Source organism: Prionailurus bengalensis, chromosome E3, assembly GCF_016509475.1.
Source record: "Prionailurus bengalensis isolate Pbe53 chromosome E3, Fcat_Pben_1.1_paternal_pri, whole genome shotgun sequence".
Lineage (NCBI taxonomy): Eukaryota > Metazoa > Chordata > Mammalia > Carnivora > Felidae > Prionailurus > Prionailurus bengalensis.
In genome coordinates this window covers 34,433,605-34,457,879 of record NC_057357.1, presented here as the reverse complement: position 1 = coordinate 34,457,879, position 24,275 = coordinate 34,433,605, and the positions used below count along the sequence as shown (strand labels likewise).

The window sequence follows — 24,275 nt, the reverse complement described above, 5'->3', positions numbered from 1 at the left end:
GAGGAGGGGCGTGAGGAGGGGCTTCCAGGTGGGGAGGTCAGAGGGCGGATGTGTGGCAGGCACTCTGCTCCGGGTCAGGATCCCAGAGGAGCAGGGGTAACTCGCCTCCTGTTCCCCGTGAGAAACGGAGTTTCAGAGGCGCCCCGAGACCTTGACCAGGGCGCCTTTGAGATCAGCGGGTCCGTCCCTCTCGGGTGACAGTCTGCCCCTCGCATGAGCTGCCCGCCTGCACTTCTGCGTTTATCTGTTTGCCGCTTTCCGTCCCGGCTCCTCCACGAGCTCCTGGAAGGCAGGGGCTTTGCCTCGGGACTTAGGTCTCAGTGGGCCTCGCCCAGGGGCAGCAGAGCAGGTGTTGGAGGTGGGAGGGAGGGAGGGAGGCAAAGACAGATGGACGGACGGGAGGTGCCCCTCGTGTGGCTCTGAGCCCAGGCGGCTGACCTCCCTCCTTCGCCCACTTTCAGGCGTGGTGCTGGGAGGCTGCGGGGACAAATCCATCCGGTTCCGCCCCACTCTGGTCTTCAGGGATCACCACGCACACCTGTTCCTCAACATCTTCAGTGACATCTTAGCAGGCTTCAAGTAAAGGAGCCATCTCCCCTGCGCTCTGAGAAAGCCCCGATCTCAACAGTTGTCAAATTGATTAGTTTGCCTAATTCATGTTTTCACTTAAAGGATCAGAGGCGAATGCGTGACCTATAGGGTTCTTTGCAGGGAGGGGACGTCTGTGGTGGCTTGGGGGGTGGGGGGATGGGCGGGAGGGGCTGGCTTTGATTCTCCTCCCTGCAGAGCCAATGATGTACATTGGTGTAAGCCCAGAAATTCTGCTTGAGCCCTGGACGTAGTCTCAGGCAGGGCCATGAGGGTTCTGGCCGTATATCTGCCCACCTCGACCCCAACCGTTTCTTTGGAAGCCAGGCAAGGGAATGACAGCTGCTCCCGGGACTTTTGGGCTCCGGTCCCTCTCAAGTGCCATATTCTGTGACCGAGGATGCTGACACCCCTCGCCCTGGCAGACATGCTGTCCCCTCCCACCCAGCCCTGGAGCTCTGAGCAGGTGCCGTGCACAGTTCATTGACGGACGGGACAGATCGTACGGGGGCAGGAGAGCAAGGACATTAGGATTGAGCTGTGGTCTGGGAAGGGGTCCTGTGGCCTCCTTACGTACGACTGGGGCCACCCTGCTCGGTGCATCTGGGGACCCTCTAAATTGTGAATTCTGTCCTTGACGGGCTGTTGCCTTGGAGAATCTCTGTGCCATTACTGGCACTTCTTACTCACCGACCCTCTGTTCCCCACACTCTGTTCCCTCTGTTAAATGTGAACCCAGACGTCGGTGGCAGGGGAGAGGGGACGGGACTGCAGCCTGAGCATCCAAGGGGACACACAGGAGCCGGAGGGTCAGAAGCACAAGCCAGTCTCCCAGGAGCGGCAGAGCCAAGTCCTCCTGTCTCCCCGGGGCATCTGGGGTCTGACCTGTGGACCCCTCACCCGGGGGGGCTCTCTAGCTTCTCCTCACCCACCCCTGCTCCACTTGTGCGCGGCCCTTGCCGGACTCCATCACAGGCAGTCAGTTGCTGAGCTAGGTGTCTTCCTCAAGAAACACCTAGAACACTGGGTGCCAAAACTCCCCCAGAAACCAGATTGCCCCCTGGTTCAAGGTGGCATCCTCATACTGGCCACTCCAGAGGACAGCTGTTCCTGACATGAAAGAGCGTGTAGATTTCCAGGCGGAGGATACTGGAATGCTTAGTTGGCCTGTGGCTGAGGTTCAGGGGCCTCTTCTGGAGGCCAGGCATTCTTGGGACTCGTTGGACTTCAGATGCCCCTAAAAAGAGCATCTGGCTGTCCTCCCGGCCCACCCCCTGCTGCCTGGCCGGCTGGCTTGGGACAGGGGCATATCAAGGTTCCCGGTTCGGCACTTTGTTCTTTCAATAACTAATCATCCAAAGACCTCAAACCGGTTGTTTTTTTGGTTTTCTGTCGTGTGTCAGGCTATCTGCTCTGCCAGCAAAATGGAGGTGTCCGCCCCTCTCTCTGCGGGATGCCACTCGTCTGTTCACTCGTCCCTTTAACCGGTCACTCCTTCATGGGACTGTCCTTATGTACCTGCTCTGCCCCAGGCCCAGTGCAAAGCCCTAGGAATACAGAGGGGAAATACAACATGGTCCCTCCTCTCGAGGGACTCACATGTCATCGGGGACAACAGACTCTTAAGTCAGTAGTCAAAGCAGAGGGGCAAGTGCTGTGCCGAGAGGAATGTACGGGACAGGACGTCAGGAAATCAGAGGGAGTGTCCGCCAGGGGCGGGGCTTTTCAGGGGGAAAGTGACCTTTGAGCAGGGTTTTGCAGAACAAGCAAGAGTTCTCCAAGCAGACAAGGCAAGGAAGAGTGTCACAGGAAAGGGAACACACTTTCAAAGGCACCTCAGCCCACAGTCTGGCACCTTTCACTGGGGATCCAGATTCTCAATATCCCAAGGCAATATCCCAAGATTCAAGGCCTTATTTAACAAGCCAGATGCAAACCAAACCATAATTCATTTATTGGCATAAGGACGCTTTCTCTGGAGAACTTTAACGTTGGGTACAAACATCCAGTAAGGTTCCTGGGGTCCCAAAGGTTTCCGAGCCAGGGCACGACCAGAAACTGGGCTCTCTTTGGTGGAGAGAGTGGCCATAGACATTTTGTTCTCTCCCACGGGGCAGTCATCGAGGAATGAAATCGTTTTATCTGGGAAGTCATGTCCAGACTTACTCACTCCGTACCAAGGGAAGTTACTTCTCGTGAAACTTTTTAAGCCATTTATCAACACGTTCTAGTTGGCTCAGGGCGTGTTCGGAGTTCCTGAGGCATCTTCTTTTCAGGGTGGGGGTATAGCTGGAAGGATTTCAAAGCAGAGGACTCTCGGCAGGGCTCGAGGTAGAAACTATGGAGAGGTGGGTAACAACGGGCTGGGCCCGCGGAGTGCTTCTGTGGCCGACGGTCTGGGAACGAACCCATCTCCCATCAGTGCTGTAGACTTTAGTAACTCTCTCCAGCAAGTCTTTTACAGAAAGCAAGGTCCTGTAATAGCAAGTCTTAGCACATCCTCACTTTTATTGTAAATGTTTTTTTATAATTTTTACTGACAGTAACCATGCAAAATTGTGCACATTAAAACATCTATATATCTATACCTATCTCTATACATATATATATAAATGTATACATATATCAGCTCATGGTAGAGAAGCATAGCTAGGGAGCACCACCCACTAATGCATTCAAATCTTGTTTACGGTATTCTGTTGACAGTGCGAATAAATGATAAAGAAGTTAACGTGTCACAATGTAACTGATGACCATACGCACAATTCCGTGAAATTAAATGTTTCCTGTGTTAATCAGTATTCTTAAATTTAAAAAAAAAATTTATAATGGAAACAGAGTGAATGTGTCCTTTTTGGGTTTGGAAACAGTTTTGTTAAATAATTGTCTGACAAGCACACATTAAGCACCTACTCTGTACCTCTTAGGGAGGTCTTGGGGGGTTATACTCTACCTGCCCAAGTCTGCCTGGACTCAGGACATACTGTGAGGCCATTATTTTCACCAGGCTTCATCAAGGACTTACCATGTGACGGGGGCACAGGGATGGACAAGGCGTGGTCCTTACGCTTAGCTCATCTTTGGTGGGGCAGAGGTCACAGCGACACCGCTTAGCTCATCTTTGGTGGGGCAGAGGTCACAGCGACACGGGCAGACCCTGGACGCTGCACATTAACAAAGGGCGGGCCCCAAGCTGGGGTGGAAGTTGGTCCCTGAGTTTCATCTTCACGGTCAAGCAGGAACTGCACCAGTGACTCGGAGGCAGGATGGAGGGCATTCCAGACCCCGGACACAAAGGCACGGTGAGGGCAGGCATCCCAGGGTGTGGATCAGAGAAAGACCACAAGAGTCAGAGACCAAAGAAACGGGCAGGACTGGGCCCCAGAGGGCCTTTGGGGCCACACTGCGAGGCAGGGGATTTCCACGCAGGGGTGCAGGAGGTGCAGGTTCGGAGCAGGGGGGAAATCCAACATGCCGAGGACATGAGGGACGGAGAGACCAACACACCAGTCAGGAGTGTCTAGGACCCAACCTGGATGGGGACCATGGGCTCCTGCTCCCAGCTGTTAGTGACCCCCGTGTGGCTCTGACTTTTCTCACCTGCAAATTGCATGGTTTGGATTGCATGGTTTCCCAGGTTCCTTCCACCGTGGACACTCAACGCGTCTATAAGATTATCGTCAAAGGCAAGGTTTACTATTACATGTATTGTTTAGGGGCGCCTGGGTGGTGGCTCAGTCAGTTTAGTGTCCGACTCTTGGTTTCGGCTCAGGTCATGATCTCACAGTTTGTGAGTTTGAGCCCTACGCTGGGCTCTGTGCTGACCCTGGGATTCTCTCTCCCTCTCTCTGCCCTTCCCTTGCTCGCTTGCTCTCAAATAAACTTAAAAAAAAATTTTTTTTAAACAAAACAAAACGTATTTTAAAAATAATCACATATTGGGGTGCCTGGGTGGCTCAGTCGGTTAAGCATCCGACTTCAGCTCAGGTCACGATCTCACGGTCCGTGAGTTCGAGCCCCGCATCGGGCTCTGGGCTGATGGCTCAGAGCCTGGAGCCTGCTTCCGATTCTGTGTCTCCCTCTCTCTCTGCCCCTCCCCCGTTCATGCTCTGTCTCAAAAATAAATGTAAAAAAAAAATTTTTTTTTTAAATCACATATAAACGGCACCTGGGTGGCTCAGTCGGTTGAGCGTCCGACTTCGGCTCAGGTCATGATATTGTGGTTCGTGGGTTCGAGCCCCGCGTCGGGCTCTGTGCTGACAGCTCAGACCCTGGGGCGTGTTTCAGATTCTGTATCTCCCTGTTTCTCTGCCCCTCCCCCCTCCCCCCTCCCCCGCTCGTGCTTCATGTCTGTCTCTCAAAAATAAACATTAAAGAAAAATTTTAAATAATCACATACAGTAACAATTATCGTTTGTTGACCATCTCCTATGTGCAAGCATAGGCTGCAGGTGCTTTATAATTTTCATGACAAACCTATGAGCTGTGCCTACTTTTTTTTTTAATGTTTATTTTTGAGAGTGTGAGTGGGGCAGGGGCAGAGAGAGAGGGAGCCACAGAATCCGAAGCGGGCTCCAGGCTCTGAGCTGTCAGCACAGAGCCTGACGCGGGGCTCAAACCCATGAATCGTGAGATCATGACCTGAGCTGAAGTCGGACGTCTAACTGAGCCACCCAGGAGCCCGTTGTGTGCTTACTTGTAAGATGAGGAAACAAGCTCAGAGAGGTTGGGGGAACCCGCCCAACCATTCAGCTCAGGAGCTAGGATTTGAAACACAGACGTATGAAAGATGGCATACTAGCGTATCAACAGATGCGTGCGTATGTGCGCACAGCCAGCTTGGGATCGGGTGAGGGCAGGGGCTGTCCTCCACCCCAGGACCTTTCTCACAGCCAGCCTGGCCGCCAGACTTGGAAGGTCCATCTGAACTGGTCAACATCAGTGTGAGCTCTTAGCATACCTTCTTAGAGCCGGTGGGTGATTGGAAGGCACCAAAACCTCAAATACTCCTTGTTACAAATGGTCACTGTGGTGGGGCACCTGGGTGGCGCAGTCGGTTAAGCGTCCGACTTCAGCCAGGTCACGATCTCGCGGTCCGTGAGTTCGAGCCCCGCGTCAGGCTCTGGGCTGATGGCTCGGAGCCTGGAGCCTGTTTCCGATTCTGTGTCTCCCTCTCTCTCTGCCCCTCCCCCATTCATGCTCTGTCTCTCTCTGTCCCAAAAATAAAATAAAAACGCTGAAAAAAAAAAAAAAACAAATGGTCACTGTGGGGCACCTCGGTGGCTCAGCTGGTTGAGTGTCCAACTCTTGATTTTGGCTCAGGTCATGATCCCAGGGTCGTGGGATGGAGCTCTGTGTCAGGCTCTGCACTGGGCATGGAACCTGCTTGAGAATCTTCCTCTCTCTCCCTCTCTCTCTGCCCCTCTCTCCTACTCGCTCTCTCTCTCAAAACTAAAAATAAATAAAACCAGGCACTGTTTCCTATTTTCTGTTCTCCTTCCATGCTGGGGAGGCAGGATACGGCAGTGGAATGACCCGACTCTGCTACTTTCTAGCTGGGTGGCCCATCACCCCTGAGCCTCCTCTGTAATGCTAGCCTGCTAGCCTAGCACGTATCAAATGCGTCCCTGGACCAAGCGCTATTTTAGGTGGATTCCAGGTACTAAGTCGATCGTCCCAACCCCCTTAGGTGGGTACTTTTATTGCCACTGCTTCCCAGATGAAGAACCCAAGGCACACGGAGAACTTCTCCGGCCACAGCTACAACGTGGCAGGGCATAGTGCCTCCCATGATTCCACGCAATGATACATTTCTGTCAACCTTACAGTTCCCGCTCACAGCAGTAAACCTACTTCCCAATGCAGATACAAGCCCCACGGAGTCTCGGAGTCTCGGAGTGTATCTCAACTGTTAATCAGTAAAATGGATGTTTTGTCTCCAGAGTTGGTAAAACATGGCCCTGCCTGATTAATCGGACAGGATTTTATAGTTGAATGCCACAGGAGCAAAACAAAGCCATAAAAGTTGGACTCTGCCTGGGGCTCAAAGGGACCCTGTTACTTTCCATTTGGGGACTCGCAAGTCCTGAGGTCACAGAGCAGCAATGAAATGAAAGCCCCCAGCCCTGGCCATCTGGGCAATTTTCCCCCAGCTGCCCCCACCCCCACAAGCGGCTAAGTCCCCCACATCGGCTCTGGGGAGTGCATTCAACATGGTCGCTGAATGGTAGATACCCGGCCCTGTAACATGGAAGTCTCATCTTTAAAAAAAAATTTTTTTAACGTTTATTCATTTTTGAGACAGAGAGAGAGACAGACCATGAATGGGGGAAGGTCAGAGAGAGAGGGAGACACAGAATCTGAAACAGGCTCCAGGCTCTGAGCTGTCAGCACAGAGCCTGACGCGAGGCTCCAACTCACGGACCGCGAGATCATGACCTGAGCCGAAGTTGGACGCCCAACCGACTGAGCCACCCAGGCGCCCTGGAAGTCTCATCTTTGATCACCAGTGCAGGTAGGACCACAGATGTCCCCAGCTAGAGCTGACCTCCCCGCGGTCTGGGGGACCATGTCTCAGTCTGCCCAGGGGGCTATGACGGAATACGAATACCACTGCTGGCCTACAACCCACTCGCGAGCTCCCTGGGTGCAAACTGAGACTGGGTCCCATACACAGAAGGCAGAGAGAGGCTGGAGAGAGAGGAGGCCGCTCCAGTGGGCAGGTGGCAGGACTCACTAATACCTGCCAGAATCTTGAGTTTATGTGGAGGCCTTAACTGGGTTCAGGCATGTCTACCGTGCAGATGGCCTCAACCCCACATCACTGTTTCAAGGCTGTGTCCTTGGACAGCTTCCGGAAACAGAGAAGCCAAGTAGAACCTACATTCCAAGGACAGGGGAGGGGGTGGGGAGCCTCCGATTGCCCAGGGCCAGCCTGAGGGTCAACTGGCAGTCATGCCTTCTTGATGACCTCCCCAACAACCATAGACTGGGCAGCTTAAACATTAAACACAGATTTCTCACAGTTCTGGAGGCTGCAAGGCCATGATTGGTTGGTGAGGCCCCTTGTTATGTCCTCATATGGCCTTCCTTGGGGCACGCGCGCGCACACACACACACACACAGCCTCTTTATTCGTACAGGCCCTGATCACACGAAGGGGACCCTAATCACCTCCCAAAGGCTCCACCCCAAACACCATCACATTGGGGGTTACGGTTTCAACACAGGAGTTTTCAGGGGTGGGGGTGGATATACATGTTCAGTCCACAGCAAGTACTGTACGAAAATGGACATAGCACAGACCACACCATTCCCTGCAGTTAAATTCTGCACAGCCCAGGGCGTGCAGGCGGGTCTCAGCAGACAGGCAGGAAAACCACTCTAGAAGGGACAGGCATAGCCATGTCACCGATGCTCTCCACAACGGAATGATTCCTAATGTCAGCCCAGCTTCCAAGGCCAGCATGGGAATTCACGGTGGATTCACCTAAAAAGCTGACTTGAGAGATCTCGAGCTTTTTACAGCATTTTTCACTTGTTAAGACAGACAAGATGTTCATCGTGAATACTTAAAAACAGTATTGGAAGGTTATAACGTTGAAGATGGGTGTCTTCCCTCCATTCCACCCCCCCCCCTCCACCCTCTCCCCAGAGTAACCACTGTGAACTTGCAGTGTATGGGGGTTTTTACAAACACAAGACCACACAAAACTCTATTGGTTCTGTGACTTGCTTTTTCTACTGATCATGGTTGCCATGGTTACCTTTCCACATCAGCAGACACTGTTCAAGCTCATTCTTTTTAAGGGCCATACAATATTCCATAGTAAGGCTCTACCGACATTTATTTAACCGTGTCGCCTACTAATGAAAACTGTTTAGGGGCACCTGGGTGGCTCAGTCGGTTAAGCTTCCGACTTTGGCTCAGGTCATGATCTCACGGTTCATAGGTATGAGCCCCACATCAGGCTCTGTGCTGACAGCTCAGAGCCTGGAGCCTGCTTTGGATTCTGTGTCTCCCTCTCTCTCTGCTCCTCCCCTGCTCACATTCTGTCTCTCTCTCAAAAACAAATAAACCTTAAAATTTTCTTTTAAAAACGTTTATTTCCAGTTTTGTCATTGCTGTTTGTTTTGCTATTAGGAACACTCAGTGAACATCTTCGTATGTCTCCTTGGGTATTTCTATTAGATTATTATTTTGGATTTGTTGTCAAAGTGGGGGAATCACCCACATATCCATCACCTGCATCTAAAGCCCACTTGCATTTTCCGAGACACTGCTTTCTCATCTGCTGCACGGCTTTTGGGAAGGGTAAATCCCATGCAGGGATTCTCAAAAGTCAGGGTGCCTTGGAGTTACCTGGGAAGCACAAAGATTCAAACCCCCCAGCATCTACCGGAATCCGTCCTTAGGGACTCAGCACAGGTTTTGCTAGTTTTGCTGGTGTCGATCCGGAGAGCCTGGGCGGCTCCCAGGGACCGCCCTCGTGGTGCTGCTGAAGTCCCGCCGTGGTCAGGTGGAGATCGCGATTCTGGCTCGGAAATGAACGCATGCATGATGCCTTTGCTGTGTGTGCCCTCTGCTGGTACTGTGTGAGCAGACACACATCGAAATGGAGGCTCTCTCATGCCACGGCTGGTGGGCTGGTGAGGACGGGGTTTCCACCTCCCAGGGTGGTGATACTACAGAGCAGTGACTGGCAACCCAGGCTACAGGTAAGAATCGCCCTGACCATGGCAACGGCTGGTCGTGGGCCTGGGCAGCAATATTTTTAAAAAGCTCCCCAGGTGATTCTGCACACAGAACCAGAGCTGAGAACGTATTGTTTAAGGGGGGAAAGAATTGGCCAGGGAACACAGAGTCCACAGAGGCATGAGTTACTCTGGTGTTTTCTGTCTACTAGAGTCTATTTCAGAAATAGACTGAAATAGACTAAAATTCCAGCCTGGCTGCATTTCAGAGTTGTCTGTCAGAATTTTCTGTCAAAACACAGATTCTGGGGACCCACCCCTGACATAACTAAAATCTCCAGGGGTGACGTTCACTCAGGTTAATAGCTTAGAACTAGACCAACACCAGGGACTATTTGAGTTAATTCTTATTTTTAATGAGGTCAAAGTCAAATCGTTAATACCGCCTGAGACATTTCATAGGCAAAGACTGTCTTTGGGGAAAGGGGTTCACAGTCTTTGAAGGAGCTGGTAAGCGGGTGAGGGAACAGTATGGAAGGAAACCAAGAGCTACATGTAATTGCTATGTAACTGACTCTTCTCTATACAAGTGAATCTTCACTAACAACTTCTTGAGCATAAAGAACACCTGTGATACAGAGAAAGAGGGGAAGGGAGGGGAGGGGAGGGGAGGGGAGGGAGAGAGGGGGAGAGAGCACACATGCGCGAGAGTGCTCTATACAGACATTGGGGAGAAAGGTTTCCAGACAGAGGGAACTGCCAATGCAAAGACCCTGAGGCTGGAGCATCCTTGATTACTGAAGGAACAGAAAACTGGATATGACTGGCAGTGGTTGAAGACAGAGCTGTGGATAAGACACAGCTGGGGATAGGGGTGGACCCAGACCACGTTAGACCTTGTAGGCCACGGTGAGCACTTCAGTTTTTACCGCAATGCCGTGCTTTGTTTGTTTGTTTATTTATTTATTTATTTTCACTGGCTGCTGTGAGAACAGGCTCCAGATGGGTAAGGATAATAGAAGCAGCAGGCTGCAACAACCCAGAGAACATACGAGGGCAGTGTGAATCAGAATGGCAGGAGGTGGACGGGGTGAGAGGTGGTCAGCTTCTGGTCGTAGTTTTAAAATAGAATCAGCATTGGGGCGTCTGGGTGGCTCAGTCGGTTAAACATCCGACTTCGCCTCAGGTCATGATCTCACAGTCTGTGAGTTCGAGCCCCGCGTTGGGCTCTGTGCTGCCAGCTCAGAGCCTGGAGCCTGCTTTGGATTTTGTGTCTCCCTCTCTGCCCCTCCCCCGCTCATGCTCTGTCTCTCTCTGTCAAAAATAAGTAAACATTAAAAAAAAGTTGTTTAAATAAAGTCGCATAAAACAAGTCAATGGAACCACATGCCATTTACCTTGAAGAAAGAGGCCCCGGGGACGCCCAGGCCCACACCCAGGCTCTGGGTCACTGCTCAATGGGGGTTCTCCTGTGTGCAGAGCCGTTGTGTCTGGGAAAACCACAGATATGCCCAGGCAGTGGGTGCCCAGTGTCCCCAAACATCTGAGGGACACAACCACACACTCCCCAGACTTCGGTCTCCAACCACAGGAATGAATTCACACCAGCTGGAATTTAATAAAGAATTCAAATCCATGATCCTACCACCTTTCATTTGCATCTTTAACTAAAACTGAACACAAATTAAACAGTGCTGTTTTCAGGGCACCTGGATGGCTCAGCTGGTTGAGCATCAGGCTTTTGATTTTGGCTCCAGGTCATGATCTCATGGTTTGTGAAATAGAGCCCCACGATGGGCTCTGCAGTGACAGTGCAGAGCCTGCTTGGGATTCTCTCTTTCCCCCTCTCTCTGCTCCTCCCTTGCTCACACTAAGTAAATAAATTTTAAAAAGAAAATAAAAAGTGAAGGACCAACCACATCCACTCGGTGGAATATTTTGCAATTTCTGAATTTGTTTTTGCATAAAGAGTATGATTTGAATGAGGGGCGCCTGGCTGGCTCAGTCAGTAGAGCGTGCAACTCTTGATCTTGGGGAGTTCGAGCCCCACGATGGGTGTGGAGTCGACTTCAAAAAAATAAAGGACACCTCGGTGGTTCAACCGGTTAAGCATCTGACGTCAGCTCAGGCCATGATCTCATAGCTTGTGAGTTCAAGCCCCACATCGGGCTCTCTGCTGTAGGCACGGAGCTCACTTCAGATCCTCTGTCCACCTCTTTCTGCCCTTCCCCTGGTCGCTTGTGCACTCTCTCGGTCTCCTCTCTCTCTCTCTCTCTCTCTCAAAGATTTTAAAATATTTAAAAAAATAAATAGACAAAAAAAAATTTTTTTAAGGAGGATTTGGGGCTCCTGGGTGGCTCAGTCAGTTAAGCACCTGACTTTGGCTCGGGTCATGATCTCGCGGTCTGTGAGTTTGAGCCCCGTGTCAGGCTCTGTGCTGACACCTCAGAGCCCATAGCCTGCTTCGGATTCTTTGTCTCCCACTCTCTCTCCCGTTAGCCACTCACACTCGGTCTCTCTCTCCTTCAAAAATAATTAACTTTCCCCAGTTTTACTGAGATAGAATTGACATATAACATCGTTATCAGCTTAGTGTGTACAACGTAATGATTTATGCACGTATATATCGCAAAACGATTATGACAAGGTCAGTTAACATCAGGCATCTCACATAGTAATGAGGTATTTTTCTTCTTGTGACAGAATATTTTTAATGTGTTTACAAGTAAGATAGCTATGTTACATGAAGAAAAAAAAAAAAAACCAACTCCAGGTACAGGATAACATCTATGTTTTTAAAAAGCCTGAAAGCACGGTAAGATACCACCTCCTGCCCATCAGGAGGATGTGGAGGAGCCAGAACCCTCGTGGATGGCTGAGACGGGTAAAAAAGGACATGGAGGCTGTGGGAAAGTTCAGCGGTTCCTCAAAAACTTGCACAGTCACCATAAGATCCAATATTTCCGCCTGTCTGCCTGTCGGCATCCAGGAGCCCCAAAAGAAGCGACAGCAGGGACTCGTGCGCCAACTCTGATAGCAGCACTGTTCCCAACAGCCAAAAGGTGGAAACTATCAAAATGTCCATCGACAGACAGATAAGCAAACTGTGGTCTACACTGTGGTTATCCAGCCACGAAAAGCAATGAGGCTCTCACACAGGCTACAGCATGGATGCACATTGGAACCATCACGCCAGGTGAAGAAGCCAGACACAAAACCACAGTGGGCGATTCCGTTTACGTGGAATGTCCAGAAAAAGCAAATCCACGGAAACAGAAAGCAGATGACTGGTTACGAGGCTGGAGGGAGGGGGAGATGGGGAGTGACCGTTTAACGGGTACAGGGTTTCTCCTTGGGATGATGAAAACGTTCTGGAAACGAGCAGATGTGATGGCTGCACAACGCTGTAGGCGTCCTTAATACCACTGAAGTGTACATTCAAAAATGGCTGAAGGAATACATTTACATGACGTGTGTTTTAACACAATAAAAGACTGGAAGTCCCCACAATAAAGCATCTAGTCACTGACTTCTGAGTGGTGGAACTGTTGGTGATCACATCTTCCTTCCTCTTTATTTTGCTACAGACTGTGAAACAAACATCTTTTACTAACCACTAATCGTGCACACAACTAGCTTTAGCTTATAAAAGAACGCACCAGAACACAGCTCGCCTGGTTTTATCCACCAGAGCCTTCAGACAGGAGGGCCCCAGGCCACAACCTTGGCAAAGGGATGCGGCGCTCGCCTGGCCAGCACCCTCCGCCACGGTCACACGACCCAACTCTACCTGGGCTTCTTCCCGTCCTTTCCTGCTGCTGAGGCCCGATGGGGGCGGCACAGGCCTCGGGTAAGCCCTACTGACTGCCTGGAAGCTTTTCAGCACAAGTCACCTTTGTACTGACCTTGACATTTACCGTTTATTTTCACACCCATGCCAGGAGACAGGATTTTTCCCTTTCTCAGATGGGAAAACCAGGGTTGAGAGACACGGTGAACTCCAGGCCAGGCAGTTGAGAACTGACAGCACCCGAGTCTGCTCAAGCCACGTCCTGAGCTTGCTCTGCCTCACCTCCCTGACTTCCGATTTCACAGCACTGCCCTGCCTGAGTGAACCGGACACAGCTTCCTCCGAGAACCAGCTGTGAACTTCTGGCCGTTATCTGACTAAATGTCACACAAATGCAGTATGAATTGGTTCTAAGGGCCTCTTTCCGAAACGCGATCACTAGCTTCTGTCTTAGGACTCTGTGCATCCCAAAAGACGGGTGCCCAGAGGCCCTGCCGAAGTCTTCAGGTGCCCGATCCCCTGTTTCATCCTCGGCCTTCCTGCTGGAGACCCAGCTCCCAATTCACTTGAGGGAGTCCAGCGTCCCAAACACCTGCGCGAAACGCTCTCTGTCCACGATGCGTCCGTAGCGAAGGGTGAGGTAGAAGGTCTCCTTCCCACTGTACTGCTGGATACGCACAAACAGCTCCTGGGCCCGGTCCTTGGTTTCCGTCATGGGGATCACGTCGGCCACAGGGCAGTCCGTGTCCTGCCGCCGGCCCCAGAAGGTCAGGTGCGCCACCCGCAGCACAGTGCCCGCCTCGTTCACATACAGGATGCCCACCAGCCTTCGGAAGAAATAGCTCATCCAGCAGAGCATGGCCAGGGCAAAGCCAGCCACCCCGCCCGCAACACACAGGGAGCCAAGCGTCACGAAGCCCTGCGAGTACCAGTAGCAGCCAGGCGGGAGGGCCAGCACCGTGAGGGCCGTCTGTGCCACCTTCAGCCGAGACAAGTACCCGAAGGCTCTGATGGCGTCAAACCGGTAGACCATCTGGAAGTTCTCTGTCTCCGCACCTGCCTCTTTCTCCTTCGGGGCGGGGCACCCGCTCCCCACCCACCTCCCTGGATCCCGGCCGGTGGCTGTGCGGCACCACAGCCCGCAGACAGGCCTTCTCCACAGGGCCGGGCCGGGCCGCCGAAGCACAGCGCGGAGGAGGGCAGCCTGGAAGGGAGAAAGGAGACCACTGCTCTCAGGGAACTCAGCCATGCTGATCACGCGACGAACGTTTGCGGAGCATCTCACCCACAAGCTCCCACCAACCCTGCGAGGTTGCCGTTACTGCCAGAGACAGAGGGACAGAGAAAGCCAGATGCTTTAACTCACGTGATCTTCATACAAGCGGTGCAAGACAGGCACCCCCTGCGGTTGACCCTTGAACAACGGAGGCGTGAGGGACGGCCACCCCCATGCAGTCAAAAATCCACATGTAGCTTTTGACTCCTCAAAAACCTAACTACTAATAGCCTACGGCTGACCAGGACCTAAACCGATAAGTCGATTAACACATATTTTGTGTATTACGTGTATCATACACCGTATCCTTACAGCAAAGTCAGCTAGAAAAAAGAACGAGATTACGAAAACCGTTAAGAGAAAACCCATTTACGGAGCTGTACTGTATTATCCAGACCATTCAGTTTATGTTGTTCACAAGATGAATCGTCTGTCAGTACATAAATCAATACTGCCTTACAGGATACGAAACATCAACAGGTGTTTTGTTACCTGCCAACACTAGACACAAAAATAGAAAGATAATAAGGGGGATGCCTATTTATTTATAAGTAGGATGATTCAAGGATTGATAACAAAGACGCACTAGTAGGATCCTTTGATGGTAGCCTAGTGTAACCCTGTGTAACCATACGGCTGTTTCACAGGGGCCTCGCCTATACACTAAGGAATGAATGGTTAGAAAGTTTTCGTGGCCTACCGTGTTCCAGTTGGATTCATAATACACACTACCGGAAACACTGTTTTTTAAAAAACCACTTGGCTGTGACGATAGGCTGATATGCCGTCTCTCCAGATAGGAGAGGGGGGCATACTGGACCCCAACATAACTCTTTGAGAGCAACGTGACAAAACAATAAGACACATCATTAATTTTATATTAAATTATCACCCACCTTATGCCTCTAAGGACAGGCCATCCACTTGCGGGCGAATCTTGCATATGACGTCCTGCCCAATGAATACCCAGGCGATGATGCAGTCCTACAGTTCCTGCCGTACAGTTACCAGATTTTCACACAGAGACACTCGCGCACACACACACACACCAGGTCAGTTTAACCGTCGTACGGCATGACGACTATTTAGTATTTATTACGTGGGAGGGGTCTTCGTCCTCGTCATCTTTACGCTGAGCAGGCTGCGGGCGAGGCAGAGGACAGGCTGGTCTGGCCGTCTCGGGGGAGGAGGAGGCAGAGCTAGAGGAGGTGGAAGAGGAGGCAAGAGGGGCAGGCACACCCGGTGTAACTTCACGGACACACCTTGTAATTTCCGTTTGACTTCTCTGCCTTTTCATCTCTCTAAAAATGTTTCTATAAGGTACCAGCCCTTCTTCCACCACTTGCTTTGGTCTCAGTGCCCGTATCACAGAAGGGTCCATGTTGTGAAAGAAGTCAAAAGCCGTCTTGAATAATCGAAACCCTTCTGCCAGGTTGTCTAACGTCAACTTGTTTTCTGGCGCCGCTTCTCGCGCATCTTCATCCGGCACCGGTCCGGAAGCTCTCGCCTCCGCCGACTCACCCTCTGTTAACTCCTCTGGTGTGGTGACTCTGGGTGCCTCAGGTGGCAACTCATCTACTGCCTCTTGGGCGGGGGAAGCTGCTTCCCCTGCTATCTTGACATTTTTTAAGCCAAACCGCTTTCTGAAATTATCAAACCATCCTTTGCTGGCACTAAATTCTCCAGCCTTGGGTCCTTCACCTTCCTTTTGCTGTAAGTGGTCATACAATGACTTTGCTTTTTCTCGAATCGTGTTCGAGTCTATAGGTATGCCTTTCTTATAGCAATCCTGCACCCACGTAAAAGCTGCATTTTCAATACGAGATAAAAAGCTGTCTCGCAGAAAGTGCAACGTTCTCGCGCCTGCTGGCGTAGCTGCCGCCACAGCCTCACGGATTTCCTTTTCCTTTTTTACAATGGTCCTTACGCTGGATTCATTCATCTTGAAATGACGGGCCACTGCAGCCGCAGACCTTAATCTACGGTACATGTCAAGCAATTCGACTTTTTCTTGTAATGTCATGACCTTTCTCTGCCTCTTGGGAGCGCTTCCAGAATCACCAGTGGCGTTTCGTATGGGTCCCATGGTGTTATTCAAGGTTTATAGTATTGCGCTAAACATGATGAAAAATATGCAAGAACCACGGGATCACTTTTTACAGCCATTTGAAATTTACGAGTGACGAACTGATCTCGCGGAGAGGATTAGCAACACACGGTTTTAAGCTTGGAAATCACAACACTTGAGATCACCACAGCAAGAGGAGGTGACTATGATATTCTTACAGTCGTAGAGTATGTACTGCAGTTAATTTTATGCAGTTATTTAACACTGCATCTTTGTTTCCATTTCTCTCAACTATGAATGATGCCATGTACAGTCTGTACATTTGATAAACCTTTTTGTAACAAACTTGTGTATACTTCATGGAAGTAAATGATAAACTAGCATCTACATATATTTTATGCATTCATGATACATCTTTTTTTTTTTTTCCAGTATTTCTAGGCTATGCAGTTCATCTGCTGGTTTTCTCAAATTGGAGCAAATCTCCAAAAAAAACTTCACAACATATGTATTTTTTTAATCTGCGAAGAAGTGGGCCCACACAGTTCAAACCCGCATTGTTCAAGGGTCAACTGTACTTTACCACGGAGAAAACTAAACCCAGAGAAGGCGAGAAACATACCCAAAGACACACACCCAGTGACTGTGGCAGAGTCTGACCCCCAAACTGGTCCTATATCCTTCAGGGAGTTCAGAGAGGTACAAGAAAGGCGACACAGCCTTCATTCATTCAACACGTATCTAGGGACGACCAACTCTGGGCTGGGCACTGAAGACGTAAGGCTATATGAACGTTTTCCCCAGCAGGAAGCCAAACAACAAATGTCCAAATGGGTAACAAATCTCTGCGATACTTACCATAATAACTTCCCCATTCTGTCAGGTTAAAGCACCATCTTCGGTGCTGAAGGGAACCGCTGATTTCTTAGCCCTGTTTGGGGGAGGGGGAAGACCAAAGCAGGCGGGGATGGGAGGCGCCAACCCACAGCACAAGGTTTTTATTAGGTGCACCGTTCTACACCCTGAGTAGGGCAGCGACAGATGCTTTGGACTTGGGGGCCATTCACTAGGTGTAGCTCCTTGTGTAAGTTACTTCACTTCTCTGGGCCTCGGTTTCTTCCCCTTTCACAATGGGGGTTCGCAACATACCACATGAGATCACGGTTTCAAAGCTCTCAAATGCATTCAATGGACCCCAGGTTTGTGATGATCGGAGAGTGCCCTGTCGGCCCACGTGGCCCGGGCGTAGAAAGGCGCGGCACAGCAAGCCTTAACCCACGCCGGAGCTCCCTCCCGCGGATCCTCCAAATCAGAACCCCAGAAATCCGCCTGCCTGCCTAACCTTGACCACGACCCCCAAGGCGCTTCACCCCCCGTACTTCCCCTCACCCGCCTTCTTACCATCGCGCGGATACCTGCCGCCGGAAGTGATTCTCCCCGCCCCCGGAACCTCTAAGAGGGCCTGCTCGGCCGTAGGAGGTCGCGTGTCGACGCATTGCATTCTGGGATTTGTGGTTCCTAAAGACCAACTGACTCTAGTCCCAGACACGTGGGAATGGATCCTCCTTCTCCCAGCGTGCCCTGTGGCACGGGGGCCGAGCCCGGAAGTTCCGGGCCGAGTTCCTGGTTGCCAACGAGTCTCATCAAGTGCGGCTGGAAACAGGGGACATGGCGGCGTCTGGCCCAGCGCTATGCCTTTTCGACGTGGACGGGACCCTGACCGCCCCGCGACAGGTAGGCGGCACCCGGCCGGCTGGCGGCAGCGGGTGCAGAGCCGCCTGCTGTTCACATTTGGGGCCGACGGCCGCCCAGGGTGGGGGTCGAGGGGCGGGAGGGCCGCCTACCTCCTCGGCAAGGCTGAACTCCGTTCTGGGTGCCTTCCAGGGGTGAAACGGAAACTCGAAACACATCCCCAAGACCTCAGGGTGCTCGGAGAGATGAGACGGGCTGAAAACCCTTGAAAGGAAACAACGTGTATGGGGTTGGAAAACGCAGTTTTGGACTCTCACCGCATGCCCTGAATTTGAACCCCAGCTCAGCCCTCTTACCAGCTATGTTCCCTCCTCAGTCCTGTCACCTATGAGCTGCATCTTGCAACCTAATAGGAAAAACATAGGTTTCCAGGTCAAACAGACCTAATAGAGTCTCAACTTCACTCTGTTGACAGCTGTCTGACTTAGAGCAAATCACTGAACCCCTGAGTGTTTTTTTTTGTTTGTTTGTTTTTGGTTTTTATTTGTTAATTTTTAATTTACATCCAAGTTAGCATATAGTGCAACAATGATTTCCGGAGTAGATTCCTTAATGCCCTTACCTATTTAGCCCATCCCCCTGACACAACCCCTCCAGTAATCCTCTGTTTGTTCTCCATATTGAAGAGTCTTTTATGTTTTGTCCCCCTCCATGTTCCCGAAATCCCACATCCCTCCCTGCTTCCCTCCCATTTCCTTGTGTTTATCCCTTCTGTGTCTTAAGTCCTCATTTGAATGAAGTCATATGATATTTGTCTTTATCTGACTGTTTAATTTCGCTTTTCCACTTAGCATAATACCCTCAAGTTCCATCCACGTAGTGGCAAATGACAAGATTTCATTCTTTTTGATTGACGAGTAATACTCCATTGTATATATATACCACATCTTTTTTATCCATTCATCCATCGATGGACGTGTGGGCTCTTTCCATACTTTGGCTATTGTTGATAGTGCTGCTGTAAACATTGGGGTGCATGTGCCCCTTCGAAACAGCATCCCTTTATTTCTTGGATAAATACTTAGTAGTGCAATGGCTTGGTCGTAAGGTAATTCTATTTTTAATTTTTTGAAGAGCCTCCATACTGTTTGTGGCGGCAACAGCTTGCATTCCCACCAGCAATGAAAAAGAGATCCTCTTTCTCCGCATCCTCGCCAACATCTGTTGTTGCCTGAGTTGTTAATGTGACCCATTCTGACAGGTGTAGGATGGTATCTCGTTGTGGTTTTGATTTGCATTTCCCGGATGATGAGTGACGTTCAGCATTTTTTCATGTGTTGGTTGGCCATCTAGCTGTCTTCTTTGGAGAAGTGTCTATTCATGTCTTTTGCCCGTTTCTTCACTGGATTCTTTGTTTTTTGGGTGTTGACCTTGATAACTTCTTTATAGATTTTGGATACTAACCCTTTATCTGATTTGTCATTTGCAAATATCTTCTCCCATTCCGTCGGTTGCCTTTTAGTTTTGCTGATTGTTTCCTTTGCTGTGCAGAAGCTTTTTATTTTGATGAGGTCCCAGTAGTTCATTTTTGCTTTTGTTTCCCTTGCCTCCGGAGACGTGTTGAGTAAGAAGTTGCTGTGGCCAAGGTCAAAGAGGTTTTTGCCTGTTTTCTCCTCGAGGAGTTTGATGCCTTCCTGTCTTACATTTAGGTCTTTCATCCAGTTTGAGTTTATTTTTGTGTCTGGTATGAGAAAGTGGTCCAGGTTCATTCTTCTGCATGTCGCTGTCCAGTTTTCCCAGCATCATTTGCTGAAGAGACTGTCTTTATTCCATTGGATATCCTTTCCTGCTTTGTCAAAGATTAGTTGGCCATACGTTTTTGGGTCCATTTCTGGGTTCTCTATTCTGTTCCATTGATCTGAGTGTTTGTTCTTGTGCCAGTACCATACTGCCTTGATGATGACAGTTTTGTAATACAGCCTGAAGTCCAGGATTGTGATGCCTCCTGGTTTGGTTTTCTTTTTCAAGATTGCTTTGGCTATTCGGGGTCTTTTCTGGTTCCATACAAATTTTAGGATTATTTGTTCCAGCTCTGTGAAGAATACTGGTGTTATTTTGATAGGGATTGCATTGAATCTGTAGATTGCTTTGGGTAGTATTGACATTTCAACAATATTTATTTTTCCTCTCCAGGAGCATGGAATATTTTTCCTTTTGTTTATGTGTCTTTTTCAATTTCTTTCATAAGCTTTCTGTAGTTTTCAGTGTATAGATTTTTCACCTCTTTGGTTAGATTTATTCCTAGGTATTTTATGGTTTTGGGTGGCAGTTATAAATGAGACCAATTCCTTGATTTCTCTTTCTGTTGCTTCATTGTTGGTGTATAGGAATGCATCCGATTTCTGTGCATTGATTTTCTATCCTGCCACTTTGCTGAATTCATGAATCAGTTCTAGCAGTTTTTTGGTGGAATCTTTTGGATTTTCCATATAGAGTATCATGTCATCTGCGAAGAGTGAAAGTTCGGCTGATTTGGATGCCTTTTACGTCTTTGTGTTGTCTGATTGCTGAGGCGAAGACTTCCAATACTGTGTTGAATAACAGTGGCGAGAATGGACATCCCTGTCTTGTTCCTGACCTTAGGGGGAAAGCTCTCACTTTTTCCCCATTGAGGATGATATTAGCATGGGGTCTTCCATATATGGCTTTTATGATCTCGAGGTATGATCCTTCTATCCCTGCTTTCTTGAGGGTTTTTATCAAGAAAGAATGCTGTATTTTTTCAAATGCTTTCTCTGCATCTGTTGAGAGGATTATGTGATTCTTATCCTTTGTTTTACTGATGTGATGAATCACATTGATTGTTTTACAGATATGGAACCAGCCCTGCATCCCAGGTATAAATCCTACTTGATCGTGATGGATACTTTTTTTAATGTATTGTTGGAATTGGTTTTGGAATCAAGGTAATGCTGGCTTCATAGAAAGAGTTTGGAAGTTTTCCTTCCATTCCTATTTTTCAGAACAGCTTCAAGAGAATAGGTGTTAACTCTTCCTTAAATGTTTGGTAGAAGTCCCCTGGAAAGCTGTCTGGCCCTGGACTCTTGTTTTTGGGGAGATTTTTGATTACTAATTCGATTTCTTTACTGATTATGGGTCTGTTCAAATTTTCTGTTTCTTCCTGTTTCAACTTTGGTAGTTTATATGTTTCTAGGAATTTGTCCATTTCTTCCAGATTGCCCATTTTATTGGTGTATAATTGCTCATAATATTTTCTTATTTATTTCTGCTGTGTTGGTTGTGATCTCTTTCATTCTTGATTTTATTTGTGTCCTTTTTCTTTTTGATCAAATTGGCTAGTGTTTTATCAATTTTGTTAATTCTTTCAAAGAACCAGCTTCTGATTTCATTGATCTGTTTTGGTTTTTTTTGTTGTTGTTGTTTTTGTTTTGTTTTTTTGGGTTTTTTTTTTTTTTGTTTCAGTAGCATTAATTTCTGCTCTAATCTTTATTATTTTCTGTCTTCTGCTGGTTTTGGGTTTTATTTGCTGTTCTATTTCCAGCTCTTTAAGGTGTAAGGTTAGGTTGTCTCTCTGAGACCTTTCTTCCTTCTTTAGGGAGGCCTGGATTGCTATATACTTTCTTCTTATGACCGCCTTTGCTGTGTCCCAGAGGTTTTGGGGTCTGGTGTTATCAGTTTCATTGGCTTCCATGTACTTTTTAATTTCCTCTTTGACTTCCTGGTTAGCCCTTTCATTCTTTAATAGGATGTCCTTCAGTCTCCAAGTGTTTGTTACCTTTCCAAATTTTTTCTTGTGGTTGATTTCGAGTTTCATAGCATTGTGGTCTGAAAATATGCACAGTATGATCTCGATCTTTTTGTAATTGTTGAGGGCTGATTTGTGTCCCAGTATGTGATCTATACTGGAGAACATTCCATGTGCACTGAAGAAGAGTGTATATACTGCTGCTTTAGGATGAAATGTTCTGAATATATCTGTTAAGTCCATCTGGTTCATTGTGTCCTTCAAAGCCATTGTTTCCTTGTTGATTTTCTGATTAGATGATCTTTCCATTGTTGTAAGTGGGGTGTTGAAGTCCCCTACTATTATGGTATTATTATCTATGAATTTCTTTACATTTGTGACTAATTGATTTATGTATTTGGGTGCTCTCACATTTGGAGCATAAGTGTTTACAATTGTTAGGTCTTCTTGGTGGGTAGACCCCTTAAATTATGATATAATTAATGCCTTTCTTCATCTCTTGTTACAGTCTTTATTTTAAAGTCTAGATTGTTTGATTTAAGTATGGCTACTCTGGCTTTCTTTTGTCAACCAGTAGCATGATAGATGGTTCTCCATCCCCTTACTTTGAATCTGAAGGTGTCTTTAGGTCTGAAGTGCATCTCTTGTAAACAGCATATAGATGGATCTTGTTTTCTTATCCATTCTGTTGCCCTATGTCTTTTGATTGTAGCATTGAGTCCATTGACATTTAGAGTCAGTACTGAAAGATATGAATTGATTGCTATTATGTTGCCTGTAGAGTTGCAGTTTCTGGTGGTGTTCTCTGGTCTTTTCTAGTCTTTGTTGCTTTTGGTCTTTATGTATTTTTTTAGCGTTTGTTTTGTTTTGTTTGTCTTTTCTCCCCTCAGAGAGTCGCCCTTAAAATTTCTTGGAGGGCTCGTTTAGTAGTCACAAACTCCTTTAATTTTTGTTTGTCTGGGAAACTGTTTATCTCTCTTTATATTTTGAATGACAGTTTTGCTGAATAAAGAATTCTTGGCTGCATATTTTTCTGATTCAGTACATTGAATATATCCTGCCACTCCTATCTGGCCTGCCAAGTTTCTGTGCATAGGTCTGCTGCAAACCTGATCTGTCTTCCCTTGTAGATGAGGGACTTTTTTTTTTCCCTTGCTGCTTTCATGATTCTCTCCTTGCCTGAGTATTTTGCGAATTTGACTATGATATGCCTTGTTGATGGTTGGTTTTTGTTGAAACTAATGGGGGTTCTCTGTGCTTCCTGGATTGTGATGTCTGTGTCTTGCCCCAGGTTAGGAAACTTTTCTGCTATGATTTGCTCACATAACCCTTCTACCCCTTTTTCTCTCTCTTCATCTTCTGGGGCCCCTATGATTCTGATGTTGTCCCTTTTAAATGAGTCACTGATTTCTCTAATCCTTGAATCCTGCTCTTTTGCCTTAGTCTGTCGCTTTTCTGCCTCGTGCATCCTTGCCGCCCTGGGATCCGTTCGAGATTGCAGCTACCTCAGTTACAACATTTTTTATTTCATCCTGACTAGCTTTTACTTCTTTTATCTCCACAGAAAGTGAGTCTAAACTATTTTCGACTCCAGGTAGTGTTCTTATTATCGTGATTTTAAATTCTGGTTCAGACATCTTGCTTGTATCTGTGTTGGTTAATTCCCTGGCTGTCGTTTCTTCCTGCTCTTTCTTCTGGGGTGAATTCCATTGTTTCATCATTTTGAAGGGAGAAAGGGAATTAATGAGGTTAAAAAAACTAAATTAAAAAAATGAAAGTTAAAAAATTAAAAACAACACACACAAAAATCAAATAAATGATGCTAGATCCTAGGTGTGTTTTGGTCTGGGTGTTCAATTGTACTTGATAGATTAGAAGAAAAAGGGGAAAGGAAAAAAAAGGAAATCGTTTGAAAATTTGAAAAAAATGAATACACTGAAATGGAATAAAATGAAATGATGAAACTAAAATAGAATTTGAAAAAAATTTACACAGAAGTAAAAAATACAGTAGAAAAAATTAACGAAAAATATTTTTAATAAAAATTGAAAATGAAGTTTCTCTCTGCTGAGTTCTGTGGTTCAGGTTGTGCAGGGTGTTGTATTAATCCTCAAATCGGTTTTCGAGTTGTGCAGGATAGTTTAGTGTTGATCTGGCTGTGTTTCATGGATGCAAGACACAAAAAAACTTACATGCTGTTCCGCCATCTTGGCTCCTCCCATAACCCTCCCCTGAGTGGTTTCATATGGGGGCATTCCCAGTTCCATATGGTGTTAGTGAGGCTCGAATGAAATCGAACAAATTCACCAAAGTATCTTGGCTACGATAGGCTGGGTTCAGTAATAATAAATAGTAGCCGCTAGCACCCCTCCCCTCTCCACCCCCTTCTCCAGTAGAAGTG

General features: G+C 48.1%; 3 protein-coding genes across 8 annotated transcripts in view; 2 read left to right on the top strand and 1 right to left on the bottom strand.

Moving 5' to 3' along the window:
* The window catches only part of ABAT (4-aminobutyrate aminotransferase), a 91,256-nt gene extending 87,833 nt beyond the window's left edge, over nt 1–3,423 (top strand). For both annotated transcript variants that reach the window (XM_043560558.1, XM_043560559.1), the window contains exon 16: nt 462–3,423. In XM_043560558.1, the coding sequence (XP_043416493.1) occupies nt 462–583 (122 nt within the window). In that variant the 3' untranslated portion in view covers nt 584–3,423. The remainder of the gene's footprint in view (nt 1–461) is intronic.
* Nucleotides 2,519–17,903, bottom strand: TMEM186 (transmembrane protein 186). 4 transcript variants are annotated; one of them, XR_006294242.1, is made up of 4 exons: nt 17,818–17,887; nt 4,189–4,254; nt 3,614–3,752; nt 2,519–2,984 (listed from the first exon to the last, which is right to left on the bottom strand). XR_006294242.1 is itself a non-coding variant. In XM_043560565.1 (2 exons), the coding sequence occupies exons 1-2, from the start codon at nt 17,818–17,820 to the stop codon at nt 13,635–13,637; spliced, it is 645 nt and encodes a 214-aa protein (XP_043416500.1). In that variant the 5' UTR covers nt 17,821–17,903; the 3' UTR covers nt 11,867–13,634. The 4 variants fall into 4 exon arrangements, 1 of the variants encoding a protein (XP_043416500.1); XR_006294243.1 differs by lacking the exon at nt 2,519–2,984 and having other exon boundaries at nt 3,730–3,830; XR_006294244.1 differs by lacking the exon at nt 2,519–2,984 and having other exon boundaries at nt 3,730–3,781.
* A 106-nt stretch (nt 17,904–18,009) lies between these two features.
* PMM2 (phosphomannomutase 2) overlaps nt 18,010–24,275 on the top strand; it is a 30,438-nt gene continuing 24,172 nt past the window's right edge. The window contains exon 1 of one of the 2 annotated variants that reach the window (XM_043560564.1): nt 18,010–18,150. In XM_043560564.1, coding sequence (XP_043416499.1) covers nt 18,085–18,150 — 66 coding nt within the window. In that variant the 5' untranslated portion in view covers nt 18,010–18,084. The remainder of the gene's footprint in view (nt 18,151–24,275) is intronic. The other variant, XM_043560563.1, reaches the window with a different exon arrangement.